This window comes from Indicator indicator, chromosome Z (genome assembly GCF_027791375.1).
Source record: "Indicator indicator isolate 239-I01 chromosome Z, UM_Iind_1.1, whole genome shotgun sequence".
Lineage (NCBI taxonomy): Eukaryota > Metazoa > Chordata > Aves > Piciformes > Indicatoridae > Indicator > Indicator indicator.
The window spans coordinates 26,171,737-26,188,021 of record NC_072053.1 but is presented as its reverse complement, the minus strand read 5'-3'; the positions used below and the strand labels follow the sequence as shown (position 1 = coordinate 26,188,021).

Here is a 16,285-nt window from a genome sequence, read left to right as displayed (position 1 = left end):
ATATTACCAAGTTGGATGCCAGGATATGACATGGCTCCTAACAATTGAAGTACAAAACTGAACTCATTCTAAACTACACAGACAGAATCTTCCTCACTAAAATTATTGATTCATATTAAAAAGTAAAAGTTACCAAATGACTGGCTATCAGAAGTAATCACACATTTTTTTTCCCAGGGTTTGGAAAAGTTTCAACAGAATATTAAGCTTTCTTGAAAAAAATGTATTTCTTATTTACAAAGAAAGCGTTCCCATTGTCAGCCAACACAGAGAACAGTTGTATTATACACAAGGCATACATGATGGTGGAAATAATTACAGTTTGATTGAGCTCAGCTGAAGACAAAACAAGACCTAGCCATGTTTTTCTGGAAATTTGCAAAACGAGAGAAAAGCACACAACACTTCCAATAAGAACATCGATTAATTTTTCTATATGTGTGATTGTGAACATTTGCAGACTGTCAGAGAAGGTACTATGAAGAAGACAGGGAGGTAGTTATGGAAACACGGCATGAGGCAAGCTGCAGCCAACACCTTGCCTAGGGTCAGCGCAGATCACAGAATATGTTTGCTTGGAAGAGACCTCAAATATCATCCAGTCCAACCCTCAACCCAGCACTGAAGAGTAAACACTAAACCATGTCCCTAAGCACTAGGTCCACACACCACTTGAATACCCACAGGAGTGGGAACACCACCACTGCCTTGGGCAGACCATGCCAATGTTTAAGAATCCTTTCAGTGAAGAAGTATTTCCTAATATCTAGCCTAAAGCTCTCCTTGTGCAGCATATCAGTATTTCCTTTAGTCATATTGCTTGTGGTCAAGTAGAAGAGGCTGGCCCCCCTCCTTGTTCCACCCTTCCTTCAGATAGTTGTAGAGAGCACTAAGGTCACCCCTCAGCCTCCTCTTCTCCAGACTGAACCACCCCATCTCCCTCAGACAATCCTTGCAGGTCTACTCCCAGTGTGCCACTGTCTCTTCTGAGTGCTCATGAAATTGTATGCATTTTTGACTGTTACTAAAAAATGCTAAACTTTTACATGTAGAATTAATTAGGACATTTAAATAGAAACCCAGCATTCTGCAGAATTGGCAATGTAATCTTTGTAACTTAAGTGTAAGAAAAAGATTGAAAGCAAACCAACTAGAATACTTTAATGGATACTGAAAGAATTAACCATGTGATGCAACCAGAATTTAGGACTAACTAGACTGCCATTTGCAGAACCTCCTGTCAGAATTGTGTGTATGTGAACCCCAAAGGTAGGCAAAGATACTGATCTGAAATACTGTAAAAAAAATCAGGAAAACTTCCATTTTCAAACTGAGCAAAGCAGCTACCGATGATTATAAAGAACTGTTAGATAGGGCAGCTGCAATCTGTAATCCGATATGACAAGTGTTTACCTCAAAACCCAAATTCTGAACTGCTGGGTAAAGAGGTTGGGTTTGTTTTCATCAGCCACCCACAGATGAGAGTAACTCCTATGGAGTTCCATTGGCTTCAGCAGACCTGTATTGTGAAACATTTCTTATCTTGTTCAATGTTTCAAATTCTTACACATTACGATAATTACAGGGCCAACAATTTAATCTGAGAATATAAACTAACACTGAATTACTTATCTGCAGGTGTTTGATGTCTCCCTCAGCCACGTGCTTTATAAAAGGACAAAAAAGCATAGAAGCCAAGTGAAGTGCTACAGACAAAAGAAAAATTTTATCTTTTTAAACATAGTATCAGAGATGACTCACAGATTTGCTAGCACTCAAAATTCATTGCCCTTACAACCACTTTGTTACATGAATTCAAGGCCTTTGTAGTAAATAACGCACTTTTGACATTCTTCCATTATGACAGATAAAATATTTGCTATTTAAAATATTCAGGTTATCCAGATTAGGTATTAGCCAGGTAGTTCAGTATCACACACGTTGCTAATTAAAACAAAACCCTGGGAGGCACTAAGGTGGAAAGTGACCAAGGTAACAGACATCTATGGTTGACCTCAGTACTGTAAGTGTTTTTGAGGTGCTTGACCAATGACCATTTGGATTGTTTTTGTTTTGCTAGGATGGAAAAAGCTAGAAATGGGCTTGCTTTCGACTGCTACTAAGGATATATAAGCAAGCGTATTCTCATAATAAATGGATCCTGCCCTTTCTCTGAGCTATCCGCAGGTCTCATCAAGGGGTCTGTGCCACAGTTCTATGGGTCAAAATTTGTGCTTTCTCTTGGCATCAAGGATTGCAGATTATCATCATCACTGAACGCTGTAATGCCTTTTTTCATAATTCTTTGTTACACTGCTTTAATGATCAACTAAAACTCCATAGCTTGCTTTATTGGAATGGTGGTGATGTGTGTCTTGGTATAATACCACCTTTGACTATGGTTTGGGGGAAAAGGACAGAAAGAAAGTGAAAGAGGTCATCTCTTTAGGAATACTGTAGGCATCAACAGAAAAGGAAGCTCTGAAAATTTATGGACTTTTTATAATCTCATTTAAGAAGTTACATATTTCACTTACTGATGCTGCCCAATGAAAATAAAAAGAAATTCTTGCAGAAAAGATTGAGACAGTTGAACAGAAAGAGTTGGGTGCCTATGAATTATAGTTCCAGGCTGCTTATACTCTGCCTTAAAGCTGTGTATTCTTTCTCTGTACTTATGCAATGCATTTATATTGGAAGGCCTTCTTAAAACTGGGTGATCTATTGGTTCAGGGAGCTAAAGATTAATTCCAGATGTGGTCATGCTCTTCTAGCCCTTCAAAACTAACTACTGCACCATCTGTTTTCTAACAGACAATTTCAAAGGGCGCCAAGGGGAATGTTAAAGACATTGGTCAAATGGACACGTATACCTCACACACAGGAATCCTAGGGGTCATAGTGCCTGAGACAGATTCATATTTTGACTTTTTTCTCTTCACTGTTCTACCATGGAAACTGAAGGAACAGCTCTCCTTCCTCTCAAAATAGGAAGATATTTCCCAGATTATTACCAGTGTTGACATATATAAGGCCAAATTGAGACCTGAATTAAGTGGAATGACTGGAATTCATTGTGACATATCTCTTATCCCTACAAAACTACCCCACTTTTAAATCCCTGTAAATTGTTCCAAATGGCTTGAAAAAAAAAAAAACAAAACAAACTAAAAACCACCAAACAAAAATCCAAACAACAAAAATAAACCAAACTCAGTATCAGGAAGTTAATGCTAAAGTGACTTCAGATCTGGCTGGCTGCCCAAAATAAATGAAGGGTGCAACAGGTAGTGAAGAGTTATTCCACTTCATGATAATTTTTATTTTTCCTGGTTATTTCAGGAAGCTTGAAATACAGGAATGGAGTCTGTTCTTCTAAATCCAGTGTTATGCATCAATATCACCATTGTGGTGATGAACTCTGGTCTGGAACCAACATAACTTAAATTCTTCACAACAGTAAAACCAGAGTAAAGTTCTCTGAAGGCCTCCTGAGTATAAATCTGAACTTTAGAGCAGTAATTCATGATTTATACCAAATAGTTCTGAGAAAAGGCCTTGAAGACAAAAGGAAACAGAAAATCTACTGGAGGCTAGACAATCACAATCCTATGCAGTCCTAGAGAGTCACTTTTGCTGCAGTGACATTAATAACTGGTAAAATGAAATTCATACTAACACTTCGTCTCCACTTCATTCCTTTTTGGTTTTGTTCCTGTTTTTCCACTGTATCCAGTCATGTTTTACACCAATTCTTGTAATAAGTTATTACAAAAATTGCTTAGGCTTAGTAGACCAGTGTGCCTATTTCAGTTTTGTTGACTTTGTTCTCTTCATTTGTGAGCACGCTGCAGAATCAGTGCCTTAGACTGTAAGCTCAGTGTGTCAGTATACTCCAGCTCGATCTTAAAAGTTCAAAGTTTGATGCTGGTAGATAACAAATAGATTAAGAAAAATAACAGCTTCTCATCATTTGCCTCTCCTTGTTAGAATTGCATTTCTCTTAACCCATGGTCTGGGTGGTGTAAGGAAATTCCAGATTTGCTGCTTTTCAGTATTAAACATTATTAAAGCAAAGAAAGGCTAGATAGCAAAATAGGAAATGTGTGCTTTGTAGGGCTATTATCACAGCTTTTAAAATTAAAAGCATCCCAAACAAATACATTATAGGAGGCTAATACATCCATTGGTGAGAGAGGGTGTGTACACACCTGTTAGCTAAAGCAAAGACCCCATGGCTTATTACAAGATTTAATTCAAAATATTGGGCTAAATAAATAACACTTAGATGTTATATTTGTAGCTACTCATAGTTACACTCAACCAAAAGCTCAAGGAGAAAATGATGCCTGAAAGAAGGATTCAAACCACAAAATATTTTAAGGGACAATCATGTGGAGCTATCCTATAGAAATCATAGAGAGGAAAACTGACATCTTCTCCACGTCTGTAGAGACACAGAATCATAAAGGTTTGAAAAAAACTGTAAGATTATCAAGTCCAGCTGTAGCCATCTACTATAACTACTAAACTATATCCTGAAGTGCCACATCTACACACTTCTTGAAACACCTCCAGGGATGGTGACTCCACCACCTCCCTGGGCAGACTGTTCCAATGCCTCACCAGTCAGTAAAGAAATTTTTCATAATATCCAGTCTAAACCTCCCATGGTACCACTTAGGCCCATTTCCTCTCATCCTATTGCTAGTTACTTGGGAATACAGACCAACATTGGCCTCACTACAGCCTCCTATCTTTACACCTTAAAATCCCACAAAATAAGCCAAATAAACAAAAAGCAATGTGAATAAAATTCACTTTTGCAAACCAAGCAGTGTAGTAGTTCCACTTCTTGCTGAGGCTGAAAGACTGAAAATCAAGAGGTAGTGAGAGAGGGAGAATTCTGTTTCAGACATCCATATCACACCTCAAGTTAATTCTTGCTTTCATTTAAGATCTTTTAACCACTACCTGTTATAGAACATTGTTAATAGAATATTAGTCACAATGCCTACTCTTTTGTGCTTTCTAGGCACAAATTCTGCCTTTAAATATGTCATGCAACACAGGGCTCAAACAATGCCGTAGAATTCAGCTGTATAAGGCAACTCTCTAAGATTCTAAAGTTGGAGAAGGCATGCATTTTTATTTCAAACACTGATTTGAATTTTTAATTTATCACAAGACTGACCTATCCTTTGAAAAATACTCAGCATTCTTCCAAACTTAGTTGGAGCTTGAAGAAAATGCAGAAATTTACTGCCAGTAGCCACTGTCTCTATATTCCATAGTGGACCCAACTCTAAATGCAACCCTAAATGCATGGATAACTCTTTCAGAGCTCACTATTTTCTGGGCTGACAGGCTAATTTGCTCCAGTTGCGCACGGCACTCATTTACTTCACTATAAGGACAGACACCTGTGGTACAGCACGGGAAAAGTGCTCTAGCCACTTGCTAGCTACTGGCTGGATCACCTTTGCAGAGTGATCTATTTCACTTACATTGTATGGATCCAAAATGACATAGCTCATTCTATTGACTTGACATGTACTGTCTAGAGGGGGTTTCAACCTGGAACATTAGTTAATCATCCACAAATAAAGCAATAAAGTTTTAAAAAATAACTTACTTGTTTCTCACAGCAGAAGATTGGGCGTACTGGGTAACTGGTACAAAATATATGCTCCCTGGAAATAAATGTGGTTCTCTCTCTTTTTTTTTTTTTTTCCCAAATATCACCGTAACACCCATTGTCTCTGTACTTCAGAGGCAAGAATTATTAAATAAAAAGGTACATTTCCTTTCTAATCCATCCTGTGAAATGGCTGGATCACAGTTACTTGTTTGAGAGTCCTTGTTATTTTTTTCTGATGGTGTTGCATCCAGCTAGGACAGAGGTTCTCCACCAACCAGCCTGCCCAAATTACAATTACTGATGACAAACGCCATGTCACTGGTGACAGCTGCACAAACTACCCCTGATTTGCCTGGAAGGACACAATGTCGGGGCACAGTTGTGCCCTGTGGGACAACTGCTGCGCACGTTCCTCGACAGCGCATGCAATGCACACCATGCTGCTTTCCCTTTTCCCCGGTGCAAACCAGCAGGTTAACCAGCGTTCTTACACCGTGCTGTCTTTCCACACGAGCAATGGCTGAACGCGTACAGCTGTTCACGAATAGATGCATATCTGATGAGGCAACCTCCGCGCAGAAATATGACCTGCCGTAGGAATACTGTGTCGGCATCTAGATACATCTTTGGCATTAGGTGTACGTGCAGTCTATGCAATAACGAGTGCAAGGCAGTGGCCACTTAATGTCTGCAAACAATTGTAATTCCCACGTACTCTGGAGACTAAGCACATGTGAAAATGGGTCTTTTAGGGTGCTGTCCCCAAAATAACATGCTGTGTTTGGTGGGCAAAGTCACAGCCCCTGCTCCCCAACCTTCCTTAGCCACCCGCGAGGGGCAAAGGCCCATGCGCGGGGCCGGGCCGAGCCGCGCCACGCCACGCCACGCCACGCCACACCACACCACACTGCCCGGTCCAGCGTAGCCCGGCCCGTACGGGCCATCCTCAGCCAGGCCTAACAGCACCCGAGTGAGGTAACGCCGCGCTGCCGGCCCAGGCCGCAGGGGGCGGTCCAGGCCCGGCACCTAGCGTCCGGGCGCAGGCGCCACCGTGAGCCGCGGCGCAGGGCTGCACGCCCCGGGACAGTGTCCCCATGAGCTGCCAGGTAGGTACAGGCTGCCGGCGCCTCTGGCGAGCGGGCCCCGGCTGCAGGAGAGACGAGTGCTGAGGAGGGCGGCGGGGCTCCAGCAGAATATCTTCTCGGCGGGCAGAGGCGCTGGTCGAGCGAGGCCTGGACAGCAGGAGCGAGACACGGATCCGCGCCGACTTACCACGGCTCCGCCTTCCCCTCGCTGCTTCTCCTGACGGTCGGGGCAGGAGGAACGCGAGAGCGTTTATGGGCATTAAAAAAAACACAAACAATCCCAAAAAGCCAAGAGAAGCTTTTAACTGTTGGTGTTTCGGTTGTTTGGTTTGGTATTTTCAGAGAAGTTAATGTGCATAGCGGTTTGGTGTTTTTTGGCTCTGCATCCCTGGTGACGTTTGTTCCCCGAGCAGGTCTCGGTGCTGTATTTCGCCAGGAGCGCGGAGCTGGCGGGCCTACGCTGCGAGACCCTCTCAGTGCCACCGCAGATCACCTCTCTGCATCTCTGGGAGGAGATCGTCAAAGTTCACCCAAGGTATTTTGGAAAGTTAACGTAGAGGTGCACAAAACTTGGGGTTTTGCTGGTGGTGGTGTTTTTTGTTTGTTTGTTTTTTGTTTTGTGTGGGGTTTGGTTTTTTTTTGGTGGGTTTGGGTCGTGGTGGTGGTGTTTTGGTCTTGGTTTTTTGTTTGTTTTTAATTTTCATTGTAAATAGAAATTAAGCATTTGCAGTTGAGCTGGAACACATTTCTGTACTTTGATACTATAAAAGTAGTTACAGGACGCTGTTGTTGTAACCCTAAGCAACTGTTCTGTGTTTTGGCCAGTTGTAAATGCTGTATTTTTTGTGTGTATGCAAAGATAGACAACGTCAAATAAATGTACCTCAAATACGAACCTGAGGGGTAGCTTAAGACTCATGGCCCATTATCCATGTGGAGCATGGTGCAGTAACTGCTGCACCTGAAAACTGAGCTGTGTTACTGATATCTGGAGTGAGATGTCACAAGAAGACAGCAAGAACAACCAGCACAAAAAGTAAAAAAATTATGATAAGGTGCAGGTTGTTTTGATCACTTGTCTTGGTTGGTCTGAGCTTATGGCACATTCTGGAAGGCAAGTGAGAAAGGCAACTGCAAACCCTGCCACAGGCTTTCAGACACTCAACCTTTACATAGAAAATAGACTTAACCACTTTAAACCCCTGCTTCAGGAGTCTAGTCCTAAATGAGTATTAGGTGTGCACTGTAACGACGCCTGTGGCACTGGTTCTGTGTTGGGGCATCAGCAGAGATCCCTCAAAGAAAAGTAGATTATAACAGAGGTTGAGGTCTTCAGGATTTAGTGCTGAATGAACAGGAATTTATATAACTTTGGACTTAGGTGCCAGGATATTCTTTTATGCACCACCATTCTTTATTGGATCTGCTCTCAAAACCTATTGGAAACATTAACTATGATGCAGTGGGATCTGTTCCCAAATGAGAAGCTCTAGGCCAGTGTTAGACCAGGGGTGGTTTCCTTGCAGAGAATTGAGACTAAGTGTGTTTTGGGCGAGGAGGCAGGAAGAGAATGCGTGTGTTTTACTTTGCAGTCTATGACTGGGTGTTGAGAAGCAGCAGCACCTTTGGTGGCTTTGCCACAGTTCGACAACTTTGTCATTTATAGATGATGACTTGGGGCAGTACATTTTGCATGTGCAGTTACTTCACAGTGGCCTTCTTGGAAAACGCTTCTGCTCCCAGTGTTTTTTGAAAAACATAATTGTGGGTCATTGACCACAGAGTTCTATTCACATTGCTAATAGATGTTCAAACTGCATCTTGAGCATCCTTGACAGAGTTCTTCTGTTCCACCCATTTTCCCCAAAGAATTAACTTGCAAGTGACATTAATTAGAGCCCATCCTTCTAATGGGCACTTCAATTTCATAGTTGTGCTCAGTTACTCACTTGTTTTACTTTCATACAGTTTCTCTCTTCAGTCTGCCCTCTTAAGTCAGTGCTACTGTGTTTTGCTCAGCCTGTGCCTTTTGTACTTTTGTCTATCTGCTTGGTAGGAAGTAAGATGAGTTTTACTTGTGCCCTTTTGGCATGCCAACTTGTTTCTGGGCAATATGGATCTCTACTGTCTGTGCTGGATTTTGTAGTCTCAGAAAATAACAGTATCATGGCTGCACTTTCTAAATTCAAATGTTGGCATTCATTTTCTGATGTCTTGAGTACTGTGGCCCTCATACTCACTGTGTGATGGTACTTAGTAATGAAAGCAACTTCATGCCTCATGGTAACCAGAGCGACTGCACTCTCACAGCAACATCTCACAAATGCGAAATGAAAAAATATATAGATCTATCAGAAAATACTCCATATTTACCTTCTTAGTTCTGTTACTATTTGTTATCAATAGAAAATTCCAGACCTGTAAATACAAAAGACCTCAAGCCTCATAAACTGTGAGGTTATGCAAGAGCAGTTCTTTGGAGGCTGAATCTTTGTGAGATCTCACAAGCAGCAGCCCACAATGCTTCTGTTCGTGTAAGAAAATTGCTCTAGTCCAGCTAGAGAGACTATTTCTTTCCAATCCCAAATTGGACGGTTGCTATCTATTGAGTTACTTCTTTGTTAGAAGCTGACGAAGTTAGTCTGAAGGAACTTTTCTATGCTAATATAGGTCTGTGACAAATCTAGTTCCTGGCTTATGAAAATTTTACTGAGTTGATTTCTCCTTAGACACCACAAGAAAATGCAAGAGTAGGAAGTGGGTGCTTGTTGTATTTTTTAAAAGTGTATTGGAAACAGAGTTGTGTAAATCTCAGTGGTATTTACCTCAGCTGCTCTGGATGGTGCACAGGTTTGTTGTTTAATGAAATCTCATGCTTAAATGCAAACAAGTCTATTTGTGCTCCTGCCAATCCCCCTCAGGCTTGCTGTCATCCAGGATCAAGTGGTTTTTGCTGTTCGGCAGGAGTACGTGCTTCTTGGAGATCACCTCCTGGTCCTGCAGCCTGGAGACGAGGTTGCCATCATCCCACCAATTAGTGGAGGCTGAATCTAGCCAAGTTCTCTTAGGTAGGTATCACTTCTTGCATAGTTTCCTAGGGAGTGTCTTTGTGCACTAACGTATCTCATGGATTCTGTATAACTTTCAAATAATTTTTCTTTTCCTTGTTCCGGAGATGTGATAGCAATTTTTCTCCCTCCAACCCAATGCTCTTGAGAGAGCACAATTTGCATTTGCTGCTGGAGAGAGTCATTGTGCTGAACAGAAACTCTAAGTTTGTGCACCAATAGATGGTTAAGACATATGCAGTAAATGGAAGACAATTGCCAGTAGCATCAAGCTTTGTTTTGAATTTGGGTTTTAGGTCTTATTATTAGTTTCTGGCTGTCAGTAGACAGCTAGCTTTCCTAAAGAAGATAATAATGAGAAACCTCTTGCCACTTTTTAACAGAAAAGATGATACAGGAAAATAATTGATTGCTACTTAAAAGTATTTTTCTTGTTGCTGCCAAAGGAACAGATGTCCTTAGAATAGCTTAATTTCTTTTTTTGCATGCTCTCAAGTACCACCTCATGTATTTACCACAGCTTGTTCCATTGCTGGTGCTCAAAATACCCCTTTCTCCTCATTTTTAGTTGGGTTGATGACTGGTTTCTACTCAGAGAAATTAGAAGCATCTGCTGCATCAGTGAAACTGATAGTAAGAGCACTTGAACATCCTGGAGAGACTATTGCATTTCAGGCTTCATGTTTGTCAGAAATCTGTGTTTTAAACTGCATTTGATTTTAGGACAAGATAGGGAGGAGGGACTAACAGTCTGTGCTGATTGATTTGTACTGTTGATCTGCAGCCACAGACTAGAATCATAGAATCAATAAGGTTGGAAAAGACCTCGGAGATCATCAAGTCCAACCTATCACCTCATGACTAACTAAACCATGGCTTCAAGTGCCACGTCCAGTCCTTTTTTGAACACCTCCAGGGACGGTGACTCCACCACCTCCCTGGGCAGCACATTCCAATGGCAGATCACTCTTTCTGTGAAGAACTTTCTCCTCACCTCCAGCCTAAACTTCCCCTGGCGCAGCTTGAGACTGTGTCCTCTTGTTCTGGTACTGGTTGCCTGGGAGAAGAGACCAACCCCCACTGGTCTACAGTCTCCTTTCAGGTAGTTGTAGAGAGCAACATGGTCACCCCTGAGCCTCCTCTTCTCCAAGCTCCCTCAGTCTCTCCTCATAGGGCTTGTGCTCAAGACCTCTCCCCAGCCTTGTTGCCTTTCTCTGGACACGTTCAAGTATCTCAATATCATTCTTAAATTGAGGAGCCCAGATCTGGACACAGTACTCAAGGTGTGGTCTAACCAGAGCTGAGTCTAGGGGCAGAATGACTTCCCTGCTCCTGCTGGCCACACTATTTCTGATACAGGCCAGCATGCCATTGGCCTTCTTGGCCACCTGGGCACACTGCTGGCTCATGTTCAGCTGGCTGTCAACCAGTACCCCCAGGTCCCTTTCCACCTGGCTGCTCTCCAGCCATTCTGACCCCAGTCTGTATCGCTGCATGGGGTTGTTGTAGCCAAAGTGCAGCACTCGGCACTTGGACTTGTTAAATGCCATCATGTTGGACTCTGCCCATCTGTCCAGCCTGTCAAGGTTCCTCTGGAGAGCCCTAGTTTCATCCTACAGGACCAGGTTTTCCAACCAGGGAGGAACCTGTATGCATTAAAACCCAAGTCGTTGCTTGGTCTTTGCAGTCAATATTCTCTCAGCAAGTCTGCTGAGAAGTGATTTTGCCATGGGGACTGGTCTCTTGGAGTGACAAAGTAGATGGTGCCTGTTTTCTGCATAAACTGGGGTATCAACACTGAATAAAAGCAGTTGGCCAATGCTAGTATAGCCAGAAACAACAACAGAGTGTGTTTGGTTTCAGCCTTTCTAGTGAGCTATGGATGAAAGCAAAGATGTGCCAAAAGATTTTATCAAGCTCAAGTCTGAAAAGCTCTCTGTAGATGAAGTATCAGAGCTGGTCATTTCACCATGTTGTGGGGCAGTGTCTCTGTTCGTTGGTAAGTTTAATATTTACGAAGCTGCATCTCTGAGTGTGTTAATAGTCTAATAAATGGAACCTAGATTGTGTACATCCTAAACTCATGCTTCTCAAATAAATAAATTCCTGGACTGAACCCAGGATGTTTAGAAAACACGTTCTGAATTATTTAGAACAAGATGGCGGCAGCCCTTAAACAGTGGGACAAAGTGGTGAGAAGCTTCCCTGCTAGTCTGGCTATCCTAGGGCTGAACAGAAGAGCAGCTCTGGAGCACAGGACTTCTTGGGAGCTATTCTCGTGTCCTCGGGCACAGCTTGTTCAAAGTGGGAATGGGGATGTGTGAAAGCTCTTGCAATTCAGATCTTCTTTGAAGCTAAAGTACTGTTTTACCCACGGGCTGGTGAAGGTCAAGGCTGACAGGTCTGTCCTATTGCTTAATGTACATGGTACAAATCTTGAAAGGCCTTTGTGCTTAAACCTTAGTCTTACTTGGCTTCTAAATACCGAGTGCTTAAACAGTGCATGGGCAAATGCAGTAATAGCACCTTAGAAGTTTACTGCAGAAGAGGCCTCAGCCTTCGGCATTGCAGACTGCAGGCTTGTGTAAGCAAAATCTTGTGTAATTATTAAGGATCCCTCTTGTTCAATAATCTGTTGTTACACAATAGGTTATATATTCATAACAGAAATATAATACTTTATTTACCCAGTGCTTTTGGCTGATAAATCCTTTGTATTTAGGTACTACAAGAAATAATTTTGAAGGGAAAAAGGTGATTTGCTTAGAATATGAAGCATATACTTCAATGGCAGAGATCGAAATAAAGAAAATCTGCAGAGATATTAGACAGAAGTGGCTATCAGTCAAACATATTGCAGTGCACCACAGACTTGGGTATGTATGGCCAGACCACATCCTTCTGTAAATGGGTAATTAATCCTTGTCTGGTGCATGGCAGTGCTTACACAGTGCAGGACATGCAGGAGTCTTTATAAACTGTAATGCAGTGAAGGTGGCTACAGTCACACTAATTTTCAGAAACAGTCTTTTAAAAAAACTGTGTGTATTGACAGTGGTTGCTAGAGTGCAGATTTAACCTGCAGGATCATTGATGCTGGTGTGGTGGTTTGAAGGCAGTGAGAAGGCATTGAGATTGCAGTCCAGGGAAGGCAGGAGGCTGTTGATTTATTATTTTTTAAAAAAATTGAGGTTGGCAGCACTTTGTTTTTAATTCTCTCTTCTAGTGAACTGTTTGCTAGAGCAGTCTTAATATAGAAGAAGGTTGGGAGGTGGCTTTTAGGAAAACAAATCTATGTGCTTCTTCTCTTAAGTTTAGAAATAACACACCAAACAGGAAAAATTTCCAATTTGAAATCAGTATTTGTCAGAAATTAAGTTTCATTGCAAAATCTGTGTAGTGTGAGGCACTTAATTTATTCTTTTCACAGATTGTTGTGAAATGATATCCTCCATTTTCAGGAAAGAACTTGCTGTTCTTAACCTGTTAATTATTAAGCCAGCTCTCAATGAGTTTCCTGTGCACTGTTGCAAGTTAGCAGTTTTCCTCTCTTAATTCCATAGACTGTATTAAAAAAACCACCCCAAAGAATGGAAGAAAAAAGCTTGTGTCTGGTGGGATTATTTATTCTAAAGTGTGGAATTCTCACATCTGGTACTGATTTTGGTTGTGGTTTTCTTTCTTTTAAAAAGTGTATAATCTTTTGGACATGGCTTGACACTTGCTCAGTATGAATGAGTCAGGAGAGCATGCAGCCAGAGTATTGACGTGACATGGCCACAACTTTTGGGTTCTCTTCACGTTAAGCATTAGCTAAAGCTGCTGTTCTTCCTGTTTTCTCCCTAGTGTGGTTCCAGTAACTGAAGCAAGTGTAATTATTGCAGTCTCCTCTCCACACAGAGCAGAATCCCTTGAAGCCGTAACATACTGCATCAATACCTTAAAAGCATCTGTCCCAATATGGAAAAAGGTATGTCTGGGGACAAATTTGATTTTAGGCCGGTGCCAGAGTCTTTGACAGCTGGGCTAAATGCTGTTGATGGTCTTCAGTGAAGCAGATGAAGTGTTACAGGCAGTAGTTGCTTCTGACGGGATGGCAATGTTTAGCACCAGTGAGTTTCTTCTAAGGCAGCCCATCTGTAGCAGGTTGGGCACCTGGAATGCCCTCCTTTGCCTGTGCTGACCAGTTCCTCTTCGTTTTAGCACCACCTTGGGGTTAAAGTGAAGGAGGCCTGAGCTCTCCTGAGTATCAGTTCTGAACAGGCTTGTGGAAGAACTTTTTGAGTCAGTTTTACTTTGGACAGCATTCCAGTTTGCAAGTAACAGTGGTGTTTCTTGTCTTTCTGTTTTCCCTTCATCCCTGTGGCCTTAAGAAAGCACAAAGCATTAAACAACAGCACACAATGAAGGGATGAGCAGAGGTCCCAAAGCTAGTATGGGCATACAGCAATGTGTGGAGAGATCAGCCTGGGTCTAGAAAGAGCTGCATTGCATAACCACAGTGTTGAATGTAATGAGCATTACCTCTGCCTTCTTTGCCAGGCAGAGCTTGACATACTGTAACAGTGATGTTGTAGGCACTACTCCCCTTTTCTGACGCCCATTCCAAGAGCCTGCATTTCTGTTGTCTCAGAAAGAATAATCAGGGGCTCAGAGCCCTGCTGAATTTGCTGCTTAAGGCTGGACTGCTGCTGAGTAATGCAGTCAGTGCTGTAGATCTAATACTTACTGTGTTTTGTGTATTGTGGTTCTATTTTTTTCAAGACTGACATTTTGTATACACTTGAATACTTTCCGCAAAATGATGGTGTGGTAGGCTAACGTGGCAGCATGTAAAAAGGACAGATTCAGACCCACTTGCTGCGTACTCTAGAACTTTTGTATCACTTCTTCTAGAGCTCCTTTTTGAATTGAGTTCAGTATAGATGTATCCTTCTAAATGTAATGGAGCTCAGACCAAGTTTCAGCATCTGCCCACATGTGAGTGAGTATGTTTTAAGGGTGCTGCCTTTTTTTCTGTTTGTAAGCCAAGGGCTGTGTAATCCTGTTGTGATCTGTAAATAATAGCAAGATGGCTGTTGTTTGGCCTGGCTTGTGGCTGTATGTAGCAGACTCTTACAATATTTTCCATTCTTTGTTTATATTTGCAGGAGATTTATGAAGACGAATATTCTTGGAAAGAAAACAAGGAATGCTTTTGGACAAATTCAGAAAAATAATTGTTCTCTTTTAAAAATAGTGTTACTCTTCCTAATAAGCATACTAGTTAGCTTTGGTTTTTACAGATAATCCATATGTTTATAAGTAGTTGTGGGCATTTCAATATGAATAATTTAATTAGGACTGCATGGAATTAATGAATTTAAAGCAATCTTCCCCAGAATTATTGGTGGCAAAGTGTTCAGCCCTCTGTGATACCAGCTGTTTTAATGCCTTTACATTGATACTCAGGTACTATTTCACTGTCTGCATGGGAGGTCACAAGAGGACAACTGGAAATTTTTGTAATCTCAAAATGTTAAGTAGGTTTTCTATGACTGTAGAATCAGTTTGCAAGCTTTATGCTATTTTGACATTCTTGTAACAGGAAAGCTACTTGAAATATATTAAACATTTTGATAGAGACACAGAAGAAAATATAACCTATACCCCAGAGTTACTAACTTTTTAATAGTGCTAATGTTCCAGAAGCTCTGTCTCACAGAAACATTTTTACTGTGCAGCTGGTGTTACAAATCCATTGTGTTAAAATAATATGGACAGACTTTGATTCAAAGTTGGATGTAATACTCTACCAGCAACAAACTTGCATTAGCAGTAACATGGCAAACCTGTAACTACTTAATGTCTAGACATGATTAATTTGAAGGAGTTTTTTTGGCTGTGTAATTGTATGGTGCTGCATTAAAAAAAACAAACGAAAAAACCCCAAAACAAACAAAAACCCCCAAACAAACAAAAACACCCAACAGAAAACCAAACCAGCAATTACTACAAATAGACAACTTATAATTTGTAGTCTTGTAAACTTATGATAAGTTTAATTGGGTTTAGTAGTTTGACTTTAGGATTCAAAGTTAGTGAAATTGATTACTTTTTCCAAGGGAAGCCCCTGTACTGAACCTTTTGCTATTTATGTATGCATTTATAGTCACATTCGTAATTTTAATACAGTTTTTCTCATGTTACTTTTTTTTTTGAAACCTATTTAAAAAGAGTCTGACATAGTATGTCAGTGGGCTGCTTATCTGAGCCATGGCAGTGTTTAGCTGTCAGGTGTTCAAAATCTATTGTGTATGGCACTTTTAACTCATGCTGGGACTCGGTGTAGACAAGATAGGTATAAAGGAATGGAAATGAGGTAAAGTAAAATGATTTGCTCAAGTTTATGTCTCATTGTGTCACACAATGTTTAAGCCCTCAGCTGTATAATCCATTTAATGGTATCTGCAATAAGAATCTACAAGCAGTTCCTATCTGTACAAAAATAA

The 16,285-nt window shown here is 41.3% G+C and overlaps 2 protein-coding genes across 2 annotated transcripts; both read left to right on the top strand.

The window, feature by feature from the left end:
- The first annotated feature begins 2,357 nt into the window (after nt 1–2,357).
- LOC128979490 (molybdopterin synthase sulfur carrier subunit-like) lies at nt 2,358–13,675 on the top strand. The gene is made up of 4 exons (XM_054397733.1): nt 2,358–2,372; nt 7,137–7,261; nt 9,648–9,794; nt 13,641–13,675. The coding sequence occupies exons 1-3, from the start codon at nt 2,358–2,360 to the stop codon at nt 9,772–9,774; spliced, it is 267 nt and encodes an 88-aa protein (XP_054253708.1). The 3' UTR covers nt 9,775–9,794; nt 13,641–13,675.
- LOC128979489 (molybdopterin synthase catalytic subunit) lies at nt 9,758–16,285 on the top strand. Its single transcript, XM_054397732.1, has 5 exons — nt 9,758–9,794; nt 11,658–11,793; nt 12,517–12,670; nt 13,641–13,764; nt 14,945–16,285. The coding sequence occupies exons 2-5, from the start codon at nt 11,673–11,675 to the stop codon at nt 15,011–15,013; spliced, it is 468 nt and encodes a 155-aa protein (XP_054253707.1). The 5' UTR covers nt 9,758–9,794; nt 11,658–11,672; the 3' UTR covers nt 15,014–16,285.

What these genes read in the sequence shown, in the direction of transcription:
- LOC128979490 (XM_054397733.1), top strand. An exon ending in ATCGTCAAAGTTCACCCAAG is followed by an intron (nt 7,262 to 9,647) that starts GTATTTTGGAAA and finishes AATCCCCCTCAG; the next exon opens with GCTTGCTGTCATCCAGGATC.
- LOC128979489 (XM_054397732.1), top strand. Translation starts at nt 11,673, where the DNA reads ATGGATGAAAGCAAAGATGTGCCAAAAGATTTTATCAAGCTCAAGTCT. An exon ending in GGCAGTGTCTCTGTTCGTTG is followed by an intron (nt 11,794 to 12,516) that starts GTAAGTTTAATA and finishes CTTTGTATTTAG; the next exon opens with GTACTACAAGAAATAATTTT. An exon ending in GCAGTGCACCACAGACTTGG is followed by an intron (nt 12,671 to 13,640) that starts GTATGTATGGCC and finishes TTTTCTCCCTAG; the next exon opens with TGTGGTTCCAGTAACTGAAG.